The following is a 21,779-nucleotide window of genomic DNA, read 5'->3' as shown; positions in this document are numbered from 1 at the left end:
AATAAATACAGAAACTAGGAAATATATATCTGAATAAGTGATAAGAAAGTGGCATTCAATCATTTAGGCACACATGGAAAACATTACTAATTGATCAGGACAATTTTTTTTTCTGAGCCTAGACATGGCCAAAGAATCTTTCTCAATATCATGCTTAAAGCACTTAATTTATTTTTGTTTTGATGTTAAAATTCATGTATTTCCCCATTTATCCTGACTTTTGGCAGGTACTGATCTAGGCTCTATTGTAGAAAAATGAAACACACGAAGTCCTTTCTCTCATGAAGCTTTTATCAAGCAGAGGAAGACCGGCATTAAATGAATGAAATTGATAACATTTCAGGTTGTATTAAATGACACTCACAAGGAGGCTAAAGGGAATAGAGAACCATATCTGACATTTGACCAGAAACCCAAAGTAATTGAGGAGCAAGTTCAACAAATACACAAATCAGAGCTTTCTAGTACAGTGCAAAGTGATTGAATTAAGAGCATGATCTTCTGGCCAAGGCACACTGAAGTGAGTGTAGCTGGAGTGGAAGGGATGAGTGTGGCTGTTGTATAGAGAATTGATTGTTTGGAGGCAAAGTTGAAATTGAATTGATCCATTTGGTTATGGTTACAAGAGGCAAATAGCATAATGATGGCTTAGCTCCTATAATGATGGAGGTGGTGACTTATTTTCAGGGGGCTAGACAGAAAATTTTTAAAAATATATACGTTTGGACCCTTTGGGGATTGATATGGATTTTAGACACCATGTGGACAGATAGAAAGGGCATTTGTGTGTAGGTGTTAAGGTTCAAGAGAGAAATCTGAACAGGAAAAACAAATTTGGAAGTCTTCACGATAGAATTGAAATCAAAAGGCTTGGATTAAATGAGACTAACCTAGGGAGTGAGTGTAGGTGAGGTTAAGTGTTAAGGACTGCCACGCTGAAGGAGGAACCAGCAAAAGAGACTATGAGGGCACAGTGGGTGAAGTAAGAAGAGAGCTAAGAGAGATGACCTGGAAGCCCAGTGAGACAAGCTTTCAATAGGAAAGATGATGTTAGTTCTGTCCATTGCGGCTTAAAGGTTGAGAAGATGAAGATTGATAAACAGGTGTGGCAATGAGAAGGTCATTGATAATTTTGCTATAAGCTGATTTGTAAATTAATGATGATAGCACGTATTGAGGTGAGTTGAAGAGAGAATAAGAGGAGAGGAAATAGAAAGAGAAGCAGATAACTACAACAAACTTTTTTTATTATGGTGAACAAAGAGATTCGATGGGATGGAATATGAGTTTTAAGGTTTATGCCATTCTTGATAGTAACTTCATAGTAGCTTAAAAGTCTATCATGAATTCATTTTCAATGTTGCCTTTATTTATAAGCATTATGTTTAGAGCTTGTTACTGAATATTTAATTCATAACCCTATATCATTTATATCTTTATCATTGTTTATGAAAAAATCAGCTTTAGTGTTTCTGAATAACTATTGATAGAGTCACAAGTGGGACCATAGAGATAATACAATTTGGTTTTCTTTCACCTTCTTTCTTTAACTGATATTTTGATCATGCATCTCTCATTTACTAGTATATTGAGCCAGTTGAAAGTAACTGCTTTTGTATTAGTCACTAGTAATTTGGGCCCAAATTTGTAGCCATGAAAATCTATATGTTGCCCCTTCTAGTAAAATGATTCAACATTTTTTAAATAGATTTTTTTATTACAGGAAAAACAAGCAACAGTGAAAAAGGAAAAGGTTGGTTCCCAGCAGCCAAACAAAGTGACGGACAAGAACAAAATGCAAAGAGCCAACTCGGTCACTGTGGATGGACAAGGCCTGCAGGTATGATTTTTTAAAGTATAAATTTTAGTATCTTTCACATTTGTTACTGCTGTGCTCTTCTTAGAGGGGCATATGTCAAGGTATCAACGCATTTATTTAATGTGCAGAATAGCTCTGAAGATGTCTTCCGAAAAATCTTTATTAATTTATCAACACATCAGTTTTATAGCTGATTAACAGAGTGACATTCTGGTCAGATTAATCATTTATGATGTTATGTTCATTTAAGTATGTTTTACACTTGGCTAGGCACATCTCAACAGGAAAGGAAAATATACATTGTTTTTTAAACAGTTTATGCTAGGCGCTATAGTAATATTTTAGGTGTAGTAAGTGAATTTGCTTTATAACATAAGAGATAAATATTATTCTTAATTTGAATTTATTATGTGTTTTAACTCTAAGGTACCCCATCTCGTTGGCTACAGCATTTTAACAGGCATATAAATGCTAAATTCCTGACCACCTTTTTCTTCCATTTACTTTTGCAGATTTAAATAAAAATCATACATGTACTAGAATGATACCTTTTTTCCTCTCAGTTTCCTAAGATTTGAATAATCAGACCATGCTTTACCCAGAGTTTAAACTAAAATTAAATGTGTGTGCAGTATTTTAGAAGCTTTACACTGACATGTCAGTATAAGTTGCATTTTTTATTCAAAAATAATTGTAAATATTCAATCTTATTCCAACTAAATAAGTCACATTAAAAACAGTAGGCGATTAACGTTTTATGTCTATGAGTTTCATCCTACTAGCCAGACAATAACTTTTCACACTTTCTGTGGCATATAAAAATATCAGGGAAAGTTGTCAAGAAGCAAAGTATAGACATTGGCCCTTACAAAACAGTGGCAAATAAATATAACTTAATGATATCATCATTATAATATTTTGAATTTAAGAGTATTAGTTCATAATTAGGTAAAATAGACTGTTTCACATCAGTAGAATGTAGTAAAACATGATACACATAGGTATTAACAGAATTTTGGGGATAACATTTAAAAAGGAAATATACTTAAATCTTGGATAGCTATTTCATGCAAAATGGTAAAATAATTCATTTTTGTATGGTAATCAATTTTAAAATAATAAAATATTTGTTTATCAGAAAAGGTAAATAGATGTACAAGAAAATTACTTTTTGTGAGTTTAAAAAAATTATATCATTAAAAATATTGAGTTGCTTTCCAGTTTGCATATAACTCAGTGACAGAAGAGATCTACACTGCTTAAAGAAGACTATTAATCATAGTTAAGCACATTCATCTTACTTCTTTCCAGCTAACCAGCATAATGATCAGGATTATTATTTCTAATTAGAGGAAGTAATAGATCATGTATAACCTTAGGATGAGTCTCATTAATTAACCCGAGTCCTAGGGGACTTCAAATAGAGGTGGTTAGACACTCTGTCTTTGTCATCACCCACACCAGAGGTTTACTTTTAGTGCATATGATCAAGTTTAAGTGAAACTGCAACTTCTTAGCATGCAGGAGCTCTGAAGATACAGGTGACTATCCCCATGTGAACCAATAAGTAGAAAAACAAAACAATTGTTTAAAGTGTATTAAACAAAAGGTACTTTGTCCTAATTATTCTTTGAGAAAACTTTTCAAAAAAAAGGATCACTTGAAGATAAAAAAAAATGTAGTTTGTAATATTCTTAACACAAGACAAAGAGGGGAACTTTATACTGAGATACCTAAAAGTAAACCAGTGTTACCCCCACCAGAATTGCTTCTCCCTCTTCCTACTCTTTCTTATTTGCAATATCTCCTTCTTAAAATCAGCACCAGACTAAACTGTACAACACCTATGCACAATACACAACTATATGGTGTATGTATAACAATTAATTCCTTTTCTTTGATTGGTTGTGTGTGTGTGTGTGTGTGTGTGTGTGTGTCCATGTCCATTGTCTTTTTTCCACTTTGGGCTCAAGCCTGGTGGTTATTTTATAATCAGTTCCTCATTGTCATTTTAACTCCCTCTCTGTCCAGGATAATTTGAGTAGTACAACAACTTTGAGCATTACAACAACTTTTAAAGTGAGTCCCTGTCTCCATACATATAATGCACTAGTTTATAAGTGATATGGGACAATGGAAAGAAAAAAGGTAAGGAGTGCCAGGACAGAGGGTTGGGGTTGTCTATAATTTTATGTAAGATGGTTAGATTAGAAGTGAGACTTCAGGGACACCTCAAAAATGATTGACTCATACAATTGAAAAGATGGAGAAGGATCTCTGTGAGTAAGGTTTGGAGAGAAATTTGGAGACATCTAAATGGAGGTGTCAAGTAGGCAGACAGATATGTGAATCTACAATTTAGGACAGAAGACAGATATGAATTTGGAAGTGAAAGGCATTTTGATGGAACTTAAAGCCATCATTTAAAATGAGATCACTAAGGGAAGGAGGTTATATAGAGAGCAGTGGTTGACCTGGGATTCCAAATCAGCCTGCTCCGAAAGCCATGTCCTTTAATATTTACTGTATGAAATTGCCTCTCTATGTGAGTGAATATGACTTTATCTAATTAGCTCTATTTTCTATAGAGAATAATCTAGTATAAAATGTTTCCTTGTGAATTCTTTTCACACCTAATTTATAATTATTCTTCAAGATTTTAAGTACCACACATGCTCTAAAATATTCCTTGAATACTTTTTCCTGTTATTAGTATTTTCTAGATTACTCTGCATTACCCAATCCTAATGTTTCTTAAAAACTGTTTTGAGAAGCATCAGATTCTGTAGAGATGCCTCAAGTCCAGTGGTAGGTAATGTGAGACTGAGAGTTCAGGGTAATTTTTTTAACTTTAGACAGAGTAACTCACCTTTCATATGTTTTATATAATCTTCCACTTAAAATTACTTCAAATGCTCTATAAATATTTACTTCCAAGATCAAATAGTTTTAGGATAACCAATTTTTAATATATTCATATTTTTGTCTTCACCCTCTCATTCTACCAAAATATTTAACAAAACAAATGTGATATTTTAGGATGGCAATAAATCAGTTTTCAAAATAACTGAGTTGTACATCTTATTTCACAATTATTGAGCAAAAAAGAGAAAACACTCATGGACATAGACCACAAATAATGTGTTGTAAAATTGTGCTCCTGAAACTTCTATAATTTCGTTAACCAGTGTCACCAAAAAAAATTCAATACAGAGAAAAAAAGTTAAACACATTAAACATAATTTTTGAAAGGAAAAATGAATTATTGTTCGAATATAAAATATCAACTTTTTTATGTTAAAGCGTATATAAAATGTAGTTAGTTCAAAAAAGAATTGGTAAAGTTGAATATAAACTTGACATATTAGTGTTGTCTAATCCTAATTCCATTCAAGTTTCACCAATTGTCTCAGTAATGGCTTTTATAACAAAAGAAGCTAGTCTAGAATCATGTTATTATCTTGATTTTGAAGTTGTATTATATTTATGTAAGAAAATGTTCTTGTTTGTTGGCAATCCTAAAGTAAGCAAAAGTGATGAAAAATCATTTTGGCAACATACTCTGTAATTGTTCATGAAAAAAAGTTTCTACCATGTTTGCAAATTTTCTGTAAATTTGAAATTGTTTCAAAATATAAAACATAAAAAGATTATTGTAAGATATTTCCATAAAAAATAATTCGTGGAAATCAGATATACTCACTTTCAGAAACTAAGAAAACTGTATTTCTTTAGTCTACTTAAATTCCTTTAAGTATATAAGATTTGCATCACAATACAAATGACCTCCCTTAGAGTGAATTCTAGAAGTTAGTTCTTACCTGATTTAGACAGCTCTGGAAAACAAGATCTGGAATCAAATATATTGATTATACTAATTGAAATATCACATCTAATAATACCTACGTTTCCCCTTATCTCTCAGACTATTATTTTACATTACAGAAGGATTAACTGAAAAGTGCCAACATTTAATAATGAGAAAATAAAATAATGAGAATAAGATAACATGAAATACAGAGGCTATTCATACCCTCTGAAATCAAGTTTCTTTTGTTATTCACTCAGGGACTAGAAATAATTACAAATTTGATGAAGGATGAAGTTTCTCTGCCTGGTTCCATCTGTATGCAGGTCTTTTCTCCTTTGGATCTTGTTTTTTTTTTTACATCAATTACAGTTAGGTTCTGCAGAAATTAAGGGGTGGGGGGGCTAGAGAAGGAATAAACAAAATATAACAGTAGTGCAGACAAAATATTTTTTTTTCTCTCTCCTGTAAAGAAGTAGGACCTTTAGAAGCAGAGCTAATAAGGCAGCTCCACATTTTTATCAGGTCTGGTTCTATCATCTGTCATTTCCAACCTCCACCTATGATATCTTCAAGGTCAGTGATAGCTGCTGGTCCTCATGATATCAAATTCCATGCTGGCATCCTGAGAAAGGTGGCTAGAAGCTCTTACTCTTCCTTTATAAAGAGCATATATTGAGTTTCCATAGGACACTTCTGTACTGGTCAGCTCGGGCTGCTATTACAGAATGCTATAGGCTGGGTGGCTTAAACAACAGGCATTTACTTCTCACAGTTCTAGAGGCTGGAAAGTTAAAGGTCAAGGTGCTGGCAAGAGACTGGAAAGTTAAAGGTCAAGGTGCTGGCATGTACATTCTGAGGCCTCTTCTCTTGGTTTATAGATGAAAGCTGTGATTAGAGGGGGTGACCTTACAAAATTACCCTTTGCCCAGCATTCTTTTATTAAGGATGAAGAGGAATATGAGAACTAAATAGCAATAGCAGATACTCTGCTACTAAGATACTAATTCTTATTTCAGGACTAGGGGCCAAGTACACAGATTCGTGCACCTTGAAAGGAACTGTGGGCCGAGAGGCTGCGGTAGGCACAAGGGTGGGTCTCGGCCCTGCCCGGCCCCTCCTGCTGTGGCCCCTGGTCCCCTGTCCCTGTCTGCCAGCAGCCCTGCTCCCATCACCACTGCTCCCACACACTGATGTCACTGGCCCTGCTCGCACCCGCTGATGGTACAGAGCGATTGGGGTTGGTGCCAGCAGCGGGTGTGAGCAGTGGCTGCTGCCCCGATCAACCCTCAGGAGCAGGGGACGGTGGAGAAGCCCTCAGGGGCTATCAGGGCTGGCATCCAGTGCCAGCAGTGGGTGCGAGTGGTGGCTCCAGCACCGGCTGCAGGTGCAAGCAGGGCTGGCACTGGCAGCAGATGTGAGTGCCGTGTGGGACCATGGCATGCAGGAGCAAAGAATTTTCATTAACCACCAGAGGCTCGCCCCGAAGACAGCGACCGATGCCCCACCTTGGTCTGGCGCCCCTGCTTACCTGCTCTACCATCATGCCATGGCCAATGCTCATCATATTCTGTGCACGCCCCCTGGTGGTCAGCGCATATCATAGGGACCAATTGCTTGGTTGTTCGGTTGTTCAGTTGTTCCGCTGTCTGGTCCATTTGCATATTAGCCTTTTATTATATAGAATTATTAATGAACACAGTAGTTGTTTATTTTTAACTTGTCAGAATTGAAAATGGCTCTATAATACTGGAGCTCTTTGGGTCTCCAACCTAAGAACGCTGCCTTTGGTCTACTGGTACCTAAATTCACTTTGCTGGATTGGCATTTTTTTATTGTCACAAAGTTTACAGAATTTTAAAGCTTTCTGAATGAGCATTGAAAGAGATGCCATATCTGCCTGGAACCTTGACATTTCTAGTATAACACCATTAAATGATCCCTTAATACCAGTCTTAATGGTGCTGATATTTAATCACCTATCACTTCTTAAATACAGGTTACTTGAGATCAGGTGTTTTATCTGTTTACATAATTATCGAAAGGGGAGTATTCCACAGTGCCTGAGAACTTACAAATAAATATCTTAAGTTTGTGATATTTTATCTTAATATAGTTTTATTTTGAAACCTAATTTCTTATAAGGGGATATATAAGGAAAAGGTTGTTATTGGTTTTATTATTCCTATATTTCCATTTTGGGTATTTGACTATTGTATCTTGTAGGGTAGCACCATTCTTTCAAATGTTTTCTTTATCTAAATTATGAACTACTTGATCTATTTATCCATTTATCCACTCATAAAAATGAGATCATTATTTTTTGTATTTTTAGGTTATCTACATATTGTAATTTATTCTAGTGTGATAGTTATTTGATAAAAAATAATGATTTACATATTTAATTTACATATTTCAATAAATAAATATTTTTGAAAGGTTTTCTAAAACATATTTTCAAATACATTCCAAATATTCAACCCAGTGTGAATTTAATATCCTTATATAATAAAACCCTAATAGTGCAAATCAACTGAATAGTGGAATGACTGGTCGCTATGACATGCACTGACCACCAGAGGGCCGATGTTCAATGCAGGAGCTGCCCCCTGGTGGTCAATGCACTCCCACACGTGGAGTGCTGCTCAGCCAGAAGCCGGGCTCACGACTGGTAAGCGCAGCAGAGGTGGCAGGAGCCTCTCCCACCTCCACAGCATCATTAAGGACACCTCGGGGGATGTCCACCTGCCGGTTTAGGCCTGAGGGGTCCAGGACTGTGAGAGGACACAGGCTGGGCTGAGTGCCCCCCCAACCCTCCTACCCAGTGCAGGAATGTCATGCACTGGGCCTCTAGTAGTCTCTTATAATGGTAAGCTGAATGTGGAGTTTGTGGAGGATCATCGCAATGTGTATTTGGGTTTAGATTTAATGATTTTCTCAAAATTTGTTTCTTTACCTTGAGATTCTCACCTCTACTTAAAAATAAGGAGTGAGAATTCAGATTAAATGCAGAAATCAACTAAAACCCACATCTGGTAGCACTGCTATTTTGCCTGTGAAAACTTTAGGAGTGGTATCTGATTTTATAACAGGAGGAGAAATAAAGGTGTGTTCAGTTTTTCATCATTTTGGCTTTTAGTCAGAGAAGAAAGGTATGTGTGACATTCTAGTAGCACCATGGCTTGACCTGCAGGCACTTCTATACGTTAATTGAATAAGCGCATTTACTAGTAGCTCAGGGCAACAAACTGGGAAGTTACTACAGATCCAGCTCATTCATCTCATCTTCCTACTGAATTAGAAACAACTCAGGAACAAAAAGCCTTGTCCTCTTTTCAAGGTAAAATAAAACAGAAACAGAATAAATTGTAATGAAAACTAGTTTGATAACAGTAGAGCAACTATGAATATCTTACACAACCTTCTCATACAGCAATGTGAAGATTGTAACATTTTTACCTTGCCCGTGGTCATTAGAAAAAACTCCATTTCACTTAAGAATGGGAGAGAAATGTGTTGGCAGAATTTTTCATCTTAGGTGGATTGTTTAACCCAACAGGAAGGAAGGACATGCCATGGTTGTTTTGTCATATTAAATATTTAAGGATACTTTCTAGGGTAGAAATAAAAACAAAGAACACTTTGTATCTATTTTGAAAATGTAAATGACCTAAAACTTTTCATCTTAATATTGAGAGGATTCCATTAGTTGTAAATGTTTATTATTAAAATACTGTTTTGTCAAACTGTATTTAAATGGGAGTTATATTGGTAGGGGTAAAATATTTTTAATATTTTACTTCTTAACATTGAAGTCATGTAAAATACAAGAGTTCTCCTTTACCATAGTATCAAAAATAATGTTACCCCCCACCAATAAAGTGCTATCACCTGACCTGCGTTATTTCTCTTCGTGGGATATTTCACTCCTAAATGTGCTTGTCTGTCTGTTTGTTTATTGTCTGTTTCTCCACTAGAACATAAAATCCAGTAGGACAGGCCCTTTTTCTGTTCCACCGAAAAATGAGAAGTGAAGAAAGCAGTGCAGGGCATACTGTAGGGCAGTGATGGCGAACCTATGATATGCGTGTCAGAGGTGACACGTGAACTCATTTTTTTGGTTGATTTTTCTTTGTTAAATGGCATTTAAATATATAAAATAAATATCAAAAATATAAGTCTTTGTTTTACTATGGTTGCAAAGATCAAAAAATTTCTATATGTGACACGGCACCAGAGTTAAGTTAGGTTTTTTCAAAATGCTGACACACCGAGCTCAAAAGGTTCGCCATCACTGCTGTAGGGACATGGCCAATTTAACGGACTCCAGATTACCAAATAGTCCAGAATACCTGCACCTGCAGCCTCCAAGCAGGCAAACAAAGCTCTGCAGACACATTATGTGAAATGGGGCGCTTTTAGGCTGATAGGGGCCTTAAACCATCTTATTCACAAATGGTTGGGAAGATGGATTCCACACATGGCACAAAGTGCAGTTCTTCCATAAAAGTAGGGCACGCTATAATATGATTATTTTTATTCTAATACTAGAGGCCCAGTGCAAGGATTCATGCACTGGTGGAGTCCCTTGGCCTGGCCTGCGCCCTCTCACAATCCAGGACTCCTTGGAGGATATAGGACTGCTATTTTGGCCTGATACCTGCAGGCCAGGCCGAGGGATCCGTGTACCGGGCCTCTATGATGCCTGTAAGATCTTTAGTTAATTTCTTCCTTCCCTCCCCTCCCCCCTTCCCTCTGAGATTCACCAGTCTGTTCCATGTTTCCATGATTGTGAATTGAGCATCTGACCCCTGGTGGTCAGTGTGTGTCATAGCTACCTGTCGAACGGTCGGCCAGTTGCTTAGGCTTTTATATATATAGATTTTCCCCGGTATACTCTACTGTATTCTTGCTGGTTTACTCATTGCACCACAAATTACACCTTTTGTTTTCATTTCATAGTTATTCACACTTATTCCCTTCTCAGAGCTGCCTTTCTCTCTGTCCTATACCTACCTACCTAGCTAGATCCTACCACTCTTTGTGGAATGAGCATTCCTATTGATATGTATGTATTGAAAGCACAGTGATTAACTGAATAACTAAATAGATCGGTGTATCTAGGTATCCACATTTAAGAATGAAAGAGCCACATGTTTGAATTTGCTAATTGGTATTCCATGATGTAGAACTAACAGTAATTTGTCTATATAAAAATTTTTTCCCCTAGATTACTCCTGTTCCTGGCACTCATCCGCTTTTAGTTTTTGTAAACCCCAAAAGTGGTGGGAAGCAAGGAGAACGGTATGTTTTTTTCAAGTCATATTTCTATGTCATATCTATGTAAATAGATTAATTAAAATTGTGGTGTACAATATTTAGAAACATTATTTCTCATGGTTGACTAATTTTGATGTGAAACAAGTAATGCTAGCATCTATCTGTAGTATATTGGTATGACCTCTCCTTATTTTTACAATTGGAATTTGAAAATAATAATGCCCTTTTATAAACATTTTTATCATAGCTCAGATATCTGAATTTTCTCTACCATACCTATCACCCCTAGCCGTTGATGGTCAGTAGGTGATTTCAGTAAGCCATTACCCAGTACTGAGGAACGTAATTGATATCTAGCTTCTAGACAAAGAGTATAAAGATGTCCTGTGTGTGCATTTAGTAGAACATGATGCCATATTTCCCAAAGAAACACATATGGGAAACACATTTAATATGAGTAATGATGAGCTGCATATCAGATATCTCAATATTTGGGCCAACAATACAAAAATGTCATTTTTGAATGGAATTAATAATTAATTCATAATATTTAATAAAAATGTGAAAATCACCACATTGGGGGACAAATCTTATATCCTTCTAAAGAGGATAGTTATAAACAAATATGTGGTTTAATAATTTCTAGAAGTTTTTACTACTCTCAACCAAATAAGGAGCAATAATATTAAAAACATTAACACAAACATTATGATAATAAAACAGAAATTACCTTTGAGGTTACCAAATAATGAAGTTGAAATATTTCCACGAACCAAAATTTTGTAAAGCAATTTCTTTCCTCCTATTTAACTTCCAGCTGTATTTCAATGAAATGAAGAATATTCTTCACTTTTCAATCAACAAGATACTATTTCTGTTTAAAAGTTTTTTTCCTTTTATCAATATTCAGATACATTTCAATGCCACATGATAAATGCTAAACTGAAAATGTTTCTAATAAAGGTGCTAGGAAAGTTCAGAGGTGAAATGACTATTTCTTAAGACTGATAAGTTTTTGGAAAAGAACTAGTTTTTGAATTGGTTTTGATATAAGTAAATGTTTGCCAGTAAAATAAGAAAGATTTGTGAAATGGCGTGGCATTTTTCAAGGAACCAGGAGATAGTCAGTGAGGTTAAAAATTAAGGAGGAGGAGGGACAAGATGAGACATAAACTGTTCCAAATATAACAAAACATTTTATATTGTGAATAAATTCACTCTAACCTTTCATCTTGGAAATAACATAACTGTACTTAAATAGCAATATAGAAGAGGGCTAGCGAGGCATGACTTTTATAGAACAGGTGAGAGAACGTGAAAGCCTGAATTAAAGCATGAGATGGCCTAGCCAAGTCTGATAGACTAGACGCCCGATGCACAAAATTTGTGCAAGAGTAGGCCTTCCTTCCCCCGGCTGCTGGCACCGGCTTCACCCTGGTACCCAGGACCCGGGCTTCCCTCCAGCTGCCGGCAGGCACCGGGGACCCTGGCTTCCCTCGCAGCCCCAGCTTTGTCTGGAAGGTCACCTGGAAGGATGTCCAGTCTAATTAGCATATTACACTTTTATTATTATAGATATTACTTGAGTACAGGATTGTCCACAACCACATTCAGGTGCTGGGAAAAAGGAGAATGACTCTAAGATCTTTCTTGAGAAACTAGATGATCTGATTAATCAATATTTAGAATGTTAGGGTTCTAGCAGATTTGGGAGTTGGGGAGTGGGGGTAAAGCAGACATTACAAAGTGAATTTAGAGAGTTTCTGCTAGCAAACATTATAAGAATGTGTTTGTAAAAATACATGGGTTGGCAAAAGTAGGTTTGTAGTGTGAGTATGCAAATCAGAGTTTTTTTCTTGTATTATTATTATTATTATTTATTAATTATTGTATTATTCTCCATATGAACAACTGTAAACCCACTTTTGCCCACCCTTATATATAGTAATATTGTACATGAATATCAAATTAATGTAAAAACACTAAATTTTCTCTCTCTTTTTTTTGTCTAAGACTTCCAAGCATATGGGCAATATATGTGCTTAGAAACATTTCTGTTGCATTTGTTGTACAGAGGTTGATTTCTTTCAGAAAAAAATGAATTTTTTAATATGTGCTATTGAAATGTTTATCAATTTTAAGACCTGAATGGTTGTTTATGTAAAATAATTAGGCAGTTGTGGTCACTTTCTTTGCTTGCATACATACACATGCATAATCTGATTTTATAAATGGAATAGATAGTGTTCAACTCTGTTAAGTTGGCTCAGTATCCTATAACTTTCACAGGGATCTGTTAAGAGAAGCTATTTAAGTAATTGTCTACTGATAATTTCAAAATATTTATTTAAAATTTAATTAGCTAAATAATATTTAAATGCAGAATAATGTTCTAAATGCCTATATAGAATACAAATATCATTATTTCTATTTATAAACTATACAGAGGCCCAATCAGAGCAGATCAGGGCCGGGTCTATTGGGAGGAGGAGATGGCAGGAGGTTGGCCGGCTGGCCCACCCTGATTGGAGCCCATCAGGGCTGGGACAGCTGGGGGAAGGGGCCGTGGGCAATTGGCCAGCAGGCTCCACCCCTGATTGGGGTGGGGGGGCCTACTGGGGGTGGGTCCACTGTTGGGAGGGGGTATGGGCTGTGTTTCGGTCTGCCCTGTCCCCAAATGGGGTGTGGGTGCTGATCGGGGGTGGAGCTGGCTGGGGGTGGGGCTGCAGGTGGTTGGCCAGCTGGCCCCAACCCCTAATTGGGATAGGTGGGGGCTATCAAGGGTGGGGCCAGCCAGGGGGAGGGGCTGCGGGCTGATCAGGGTGGGGCAGGCTGATTGGCGGTGGGGGGTGGGGCCAGCCTGGGGGAAAGGGCAGCGGGGTGGTTGGCCAGCCACTCTGCCCCCATCGGGGTGGGAGTGGCCAATTAGGGGTGGGGACGTCTGGAGGGAGGGGCCATGGGAGGTTGGCCAGCCGCCCCACTACCTGATCGGGCAGGTTCGCTGGCTGCAGTGGGCGTCATAGTGACCAGTCATTGTGATCTTTATGGTGTTCCAGTCGCTGGCTTTTTATATATATAGATTGCTTTATAAATGACTACTAAGCTGCTTTTCCTAAAAGAACCACTAGCTTCTATTAAGTTTTTATATTTTTAATAGTATTAATACAAAAGTTATCAAATGTATATAATTATAACCATATATGTAATTATAACATTGAGAGGTGCTATTTATTTAAAATGTTGATGTACCACTAATTTTTTTCTTCCATATTTTATCTGTATAGAATTTACAGAAAATTCCAATATCTACTAAATCCTCGTCAGGTTTACAGTCTTGCTGGAAATGGACCAATGCCAGGGTAAGTTCAAGGATAATGTCAAAACCATTGACTCATTTAATAAATAAATTAAATAAGCCTGACATACCTAAATAATGTTATTTGAATACAGCAGCTAGATCACTGTATCAAAAATAACAACAACATAGACTATCAACTACATAAAAGAAAGCAATGCAGATGCTGGTTTTCAAAATAGCCTGCTTCAAATATATTTTCCTCTCTTCTAAATGTTGTGAGGTAATATTAATACTAGTGCTAATAATAATAATTTCACATACAAATGCATACGCACACTAGCTGGGTGCTTCAACTTCTAAACCATCTGTTTGAAAAACTACTCCCCTAGAAAATATAGCATATAAATCTAAAGAGTAAAGAAAAGGCTAGTTAACAAAGAAACAAAATCATAATATGATTTTATTAACTTAGCACTTTCAAAATCTAATGAGTATCATCTCTTACTAGATACGTTGTTGTTAATAGGTAAGATATAGAAAAATAAAATCATTTTCACAACAGAAATCATATACTTTTGATGTCACAAATATGCACTGAAATAAATTGTCCTTAATTTGGCCTCATTAATTAATGCCATCATCTTCCACTGACCTGCTTTCTCTTTCACCCTGAAAGTAAACATTAGACCCGATGAGGGGAGAGAAGCTCTGTATACCTTACACAAGCTTCTTTTTACAAACAGGTAGTATGATTGAAATACGTCTCCTCCATTAGTCTCACAAACTAGAAATCAAATATTGAAATTGTACTATTTTAAGTGCTCAGAGTAAAATGTGTACTAATGTGTCTATGTTAAATAAATATCAGTGCACTTCGATCATTAGCACAGGTTCCCATAATTACACTTATCTCTTTCTTGCACTCCCTGCTTCTGACCAGGGCCCCTGTTCAAATGTAGAGCAGTGATCTGCGGAAGGGACTTGCTTTAAAAGGTTCACCAGGAGCATTTAGTTCAGAACAATGCCATTGTCAAGCTCCAGACTCCAGAGTCCAAGGATCATGATCAGATGATTGGGTAGGTGAGCCACACCCAGGAAGTCCTTATCTAGATAACGACAAATAAAAGTTAAAGTCTTGATATTAACAAATAGGCTCAGGCAGGATGGCTATTTTTCTCCTTTATCAATAGGCTCTGAACTTAAAAGAAGTAGGTCTTATTCTGCGGAATTAAGAAATTGTGCAATCAAAAATGTAGTCATTCCAAGATCTCTGTCACGCCACCTAGACTGCATACATCCAGGATTTGCCCTGTGTTTCATAGTTGAATGCGATGCCTACTGACTCTGCTAATCACGAGCCTTATGACTTAAACTCTCCATGTCTTTATTATCTTGGTTGTAAGAGAAAAATGGTAGCTGCCTTATAGGATAGTTCTGAAGTTAATTTGGATGATGCCTATAAAATGTGATTAACACATAATATGTCCTCAATTCACGTTATTTATTATCAATACTACTTATAGGAATTAACATGACCACTTTTTTAAGTATATGTATGTATATATTGATTTCTGAGAGGAAGGTAAAGATAGAAACATCAATAATGAGAACCATTGATCAGCTGCCTCCTGCAGGCCCCCTACTGCGGATTGAGCCCACAACCCATGGATGTGCCCTGACTGGGAATCCAACCATGAACTCCTGGTTTATAGGTTGGCGCTCAAACACTGAGCAACACTGGCCAGGCAACATGACCACTTTTTAGCTCTATGTAAATATATTGCCATAACATTGCTTTTAGCTTTGATTACTCATTTTATTTTTTCCTTACTCTAAATATATACTACATGTTCCCTTTCACTCTTTTAATTTTAGGCATCCTATTATCCTCCACTTTATTTTAATATTAGAGTCCAGATGCATGAAATTTGTGCAAGAGTAGGCCTTCCTTCCCCTGGCTGCCAGCACCGGCTCGCTTACCTCTGGCACCCGGGACCCGGGCTTCCCTCTGGCCTCTGGCAGACATCTGGGACCCGGGCTTCCCTCTGGCCGCTGGCCGACACCTGGGACCCGGGCTTCCCTCGCAGTCCTGGCTTCATCTGGACGGTCGTTCAGAAGGATGTCTGGTCTAATTAGCATATTATGCTTTTATTATTATAGATTGAAAAAAATAAATTAATACTTGTAAAAACCCATACTACAATAAATATTATTTAGAAAGTAACCTAGAGGCACTACCACTCCTTAGGGATCACCACTGTGAATTGTTTGTATGTATACTCCCAGAACTTTTTCATAAAATGTAATGTATGTATGTAATGTATTCACATATAATATATCCATATATATATAATATATTCATATTAGACATATATGTTGTAAAGATAGATTTTTAAATATTACTTGGAGTAGTTCTTCTTTTTAAATAGTTTTATTGTTTTCATAGAGGAAGGGAGAGGAAGAAAGAGAAACATTAATAATGAGAGAGAATCGTTGATCAGCTGCCACCTGCACACTCTTTCACTGGGGACGAAGCCCACAACCTAGGCATGTGCCTTGACCAGGAATCAAACCACAACCTCCTGGTTCATAGGTTGATGCTCAATCACTGAGCCTGGGTGGAATAGTTTTTTTATTATATTCAAAAGCTTATGATAAATACCAGTTCCATTATTTTTTAAAGCTACACAATATTCTATATTTTTGTTAGGCATTCTATTATTACTTTTAAAGTATATTTTTATTGATTTTAGTGAGAAAGGGAGAGAGAGAGAGACATAGAAACACCAATGATGAAAGAGAGTCACCAATTGGCTGCCTCCATTACTGGGGATCGAGTTGCAACCGGTTCATCGTGCATGTGCCCCCACCGGGAATGAAACGTGAACTCCTGGTTCATAGGTGTACACTCAACCATCGAGCCATGCTGGCCAGGCTAAGCATTGTATTATCGGTAAACATTTAGAATGCCTATACTTTTAAGTGACTGTAAACCATGTTAAGTTAATATCTATCAAATTAGGTATGTTTTTAAAAAAGTATATTCAAATATATTCATTGGATAGGTTGATATAGGTAGAATTGTTTGACAATATTTTCAAATTTGACAAATTTTTAATTATATAAAGTTCTGCCGAAGTGCTATACAAAAAGTATGTACTAAATTACAATCCTAGCAGCAGTGTAGAATGCTGATTTTCCACAACCTCCTTTAAATTGGCGATCTTTCGCAATTTCTATCTTTGTCCAATGTGACAGGCAGTTCAATGACAATGAGCCAAAATAGGTAAACTGATAGTAGATTATTATTTCAGAATCCTTTAAGAATGATGATGTAGTAACCCACTCCTATAATTTAATTAGAAAGAATAATAGTTTATAGTGTAGTCCACACTAAAATAGAATATTTATGCAACAACTAAGTAAAATGGGTAAAGATAGCTTCTTAACAATAACAGCAAGGGTAATGTATATTCAGTGTATATTTATTCAAACAACTACCAGATGCCCCTAACAAGTTTTAGCATTCTCAAAGCACATTGAGCAAAAGTGACACTTTCTGCCCTCCTGCGCTTATGTTTTAGTAGAGGAAGGCAAATTAAACTAATAAAATATATGTTATGTCATAGAGATGGTGAACTTAGTGAGCACTGGCAGTGAATATTCTGTGTATTTTTTTAATAGACCAAGCCGGGAAGAACTCCCTGAGTGTAGACATGCCAAAAAAATATTAGATATAATTTTTATGTGGGGGAATTAGGAAAATGGAGGAGTAGCAAACATATATACTACGTCAATAAAGGAAAAAATAATTACATTAGTAATACAGAGTAGGGTGAAAGTAGGTTTATAGTTGTTCATATGGAAAATAATATAATACTTAATAAATGATACAAAAATAAACTGTTGCATGTACTCACAACCGTAAACCTACTTTTGCCCCATCCTTTTATCTGTGAATAGTACAGTGTAATTTATTTGCATATACATTTTGTTTATATCTTTAACAGTCGAATGAAGGAGATGTTAATTTCATTTTAAAGCTAAAAAAACATGCTCAGAATGAGTAAATAATTCTCCAAGGCTACTATTTAATGAATTAAAAAAAAACTAAGGAATGAATGAATGTAGAGAAAACATTGAGTGGATTAAGAGGGTGAGATAGATCAATTTTCCAACCCATTTAGCAATCAATTTACCAAGAGTAAGCTGGTCTGACAGTCACATGGGATTTATGTTTGGGGGTAGGATGCTGCTGAAGAACCAATGATGACAATTTTTAAAGAAAACAAGAATGAATAAGAGATGACACATCATCATGGAATAGAAGAACAATGGTGAGTCAAATGGACAGTTAGGCTTTCACCAGAAACAATGAGCTCTATGGTAAATTTCTCAGTCACTGGCATATTTTGAAAGCTTTTGTAGGCTTCAATGACAGAATATTTGAAAATTTAGGAGATAGACAAATTGATGCAGAAATATGACTGGTTTAGGAAGAATTAGAAAATATGATATTTTTCAGTAATTATTAAAGGAGACTGATAAATTCATACTGAAATTTAACTTGAAAAAATGATTTAGGGAAATTAGAAACAAAATTTTGTTCAATAATTATTAAAGATATTATACAATTAAGATCTTTATATTTAAAAAAACAAAAAAGGAAATCAAAGACTCACCAGAATAGTCTATATACAAGTGCTACTTATTTTATGGAACTTTCAAAATTCTAAAAATGCTTCTAAAAGTAGAAAATGAAGGCATACGCTGCAATTTAGTTCATGAGATATAATTGTGATAAAAATTAGAGATGGTATCAAGAACAAAAATGGTCTATTATATTCATAAAATTAGATGCAAAACTTCTAAGCAAATTATCAAAACCAGCTCCAATTCCCTATAAAATTATTAATAAACAATACCCAATTTAGTACATGAAAGAATAATGAGAATGCAGAAATATATAATTTTACTGATTAAATGGGATCATCCATCTCAAAATATGCAGAAAAAATCCACAGTAATTCATAATAAAAGTTCCAAAGCAAGAATAAAAGAAAGCTTTATTAACCTTATAAAATGAGTCATTCAAAGATGAAAAAGAAAATCCCTACAGCAAATATCACCCTGACAGGGAAATCCTGGAAGTATCCCATTTAAATTCAGGAACAAGATATGGTGGTTACCTATGAATACACCAATTCAATAATATATTGGTGCTCCAGACAACACAATACAAGGATAGAAATAAAAATTATAACAATTAGAGATCACTAATAGGACCATTGTTATTAGCATATGAAACTGTTGTTTACATAGAAATCCAAATGAATTTATAAACAAAGTACAGGTAATATACAAAACAGAAGTCATGTGTCTGTTTAAAAGATTAAATAAAGATTAAAAAAATATAAAAGTCAAATATATTTGTATACACCAGCAACAAAAACATTAAAATTAATTTTAAAATACCATCATTGACACTTAGGCTGTTTCCAAATCTTAGCTATTGTAAATTGCGCTACTATAAACATAGGGGTGTATATATTCTTTCTGATGGGTGTTTCTGGTTTCTTGGGATATATTCCTAGAAGTGGGATCACTGGGTCAAATTTTAGTTCTGTTTTTTAATTTTTTGAGGAACCTCCAAACTGTTTTCCACAGTGGCTACACTAGTTTGCATTCCCTTTTCTCCACATTCTTACCAAAACTTGTTGTTTGTTGATTTGTTGATGATAGCCATTCAGCAGATGAATGGATTAAAAAGCTGTGTTACATATATACAATGGAATACTATCTATACTAATAAAAGGGTAATATGCTAATTAGACCAGATAGACCTCATTTCCTTCTGGACAAAGCCACGGTGGTGGAGGCCAAGGCAGAGGTGTTAGAGGTGATCAGGCAGGCAGGCAGAGCGATTAAGGGCTATCAGGCTGGCAAGGGAGAGCAGTTATAGGGGCAATCAGGCCGGCAGGGGAGAGCAGTTAGGGGCATCAGGCAGGCTGGCAGAGGCAGTTAGGGTGATCAGGCTGGCAGGCAGAGGCAGTTAGGGTGATCAGGCTGGCAGGCAGAGGCAGTTACAAGCAATCAGGCTGACAGGGGAGAGCAGTTAGGGGCAATCAGGCCAGCAGGGGAGCAGTTAGAGGCATCAGGCAGGCAGAGGGGTTAGGGGTTATCAGGCAGGCACACAGAGGCGAGGTGGTTAGGGGTGATCAGGCAGGCAGGCAGAGTGGTTAGGGGGGATCAGGTAGGCAGTCAGATGAGTGGTTAGGAGCCAGTGGTCTAAATTGGCCATTGGACATCCCCTGAGGGGTCCCAGATTGCGAGAGGGTGCAGGCTGGGCTGAGGGCCTCTCCCCCACCCCATACATGAATTTTGTGCACTGGGCCTCTAGTAATATAAGTGTTAGAGAATATAGGCTCTGTCTAATCTTTATGTTGCTAATGAACATATGCACTGGTACAACTTCTCTTGGAAACAAAAGTTGCATATATGTTAATTCTATTTGAAGGAAGTCATTGCCCATGACCAGTAGAAGGCATGTCCAATAATGCAGTTTTTTATCAGAACATAAAACTAACCACTTTTAAAAAAGCATATTCACAGAAACTGCATTTAGCAGTAGAAATCAAATAATTTGAACTGCATATGGAGAGATCTTCCACCTAAATAAATTTTATTAACAATGCTTAGTAGATAAATCAAAATGTAAACAATATGTTGTTCATGGTGTGCACATGATAAGCCATATTTATGAATAGTGCTCATATTTGTGAATGAGAAGGTGGGGTGCTATAGGAAATGAGCATAGAGCTATATGTAAATTAACAAAATGTTCCACCTTTGGGGTGGGCAATTGCTGTTTATATTATAATATAGGTATTTATATTATACATAATATAGGTGTTTATATTACACAAAATACATATTATGTAATACAAGAAAACCAATTGGTAATAGACTGGAAGAAAATACTGCAACATATCTAACAAAAGGTAAATTTGTACAGTATAATAAATAAGGAAATACATGAAAATTTTATGTTCTAAATATTCATGGTTCTTATCAAATATTTAATTTTTATACATTTCTTTTTATGCATTATTTGTATTACTGTAAAAAATGTTTTTATTGATCCTAATTTAAGTGTAAATAGTTTATAGGATGATGAATGAGAACTCAATGGAAAAGGCACAAGACTTTGAAGATGAAGTTCACTGAATAAGTCACATCTATTAAACCTACAAAAATATACTCAACCCATTAGTAAAGAGGGATGTGTGATTTTACAGTCATTAGAATGATCTTCTCTTTTGCTGTTATTACAGAAATGTCACAAACTTGTTTATATGCCATGTTTCTGAGTTACAAGAGATGGACACTTACATCTATAATGGGAGCCATTTAGAGGTTCATATGAATTTTCCCTTTCTAGAAGAATAGCCTTCAAAACATTCACATTTTCATATAAATGTGCTTAAAATGTTAGCTACAATACTTACTTTCTTTGTAATAGTGAAACAGTAGAAAGAGGTAGTTTAAAAGCACATAAAGAAAGATGATTTAAG

General features: G+C 36.0%; 1 protein-coding gene across 1 annotated transcript in view; it reads left to right on the top strand.

Moving 5' to 3' along the window:
- Positions 1–21,779, top strand: part of DGKB (diacylglycerol kinase beta) — a 508,498-nt gene that overhangs the window by 191,693 nt on the left and 295,026 nt on the right. The window contains exons 16-18 of the mRNA XM_023750675.1: positions 1,724–1,840; positions 10,858–10,931; positions 14,192–14,266. Coding sequence (XP_023606443.1) covers positions 1,724–1,840; positions 10,858–10,931; positions 14,192–14,266 — 266 coding nt within the window. The remainder of the gene's footprint in view (positions 1–1,723; positions 1,841–10,857; positions 10,932–14,191; positions 14,267–21,779) is intronic.

The sequence above is a fragment of the Myotis lucifugus genome, unplaced genomic scaffold, assembly GCF_000147115.1.
Source record: "Myotis lucifugus unplaced genomic scaffold, Myoluc2.0 scaffold_15, whole genome shotgun sequence".
In the NCBI taxonomy this organism is placed as follows: Eukaryota; Metazoa; Chordata; class Mammalia; order Chiroptera; family Vespertilionidae; genus Myotis; species Myotis lucifugus.
Note: the sequence above shows the minus strand (reverse complement) of the source record. Positions and strands in the feature narration are given on the sequence as shown.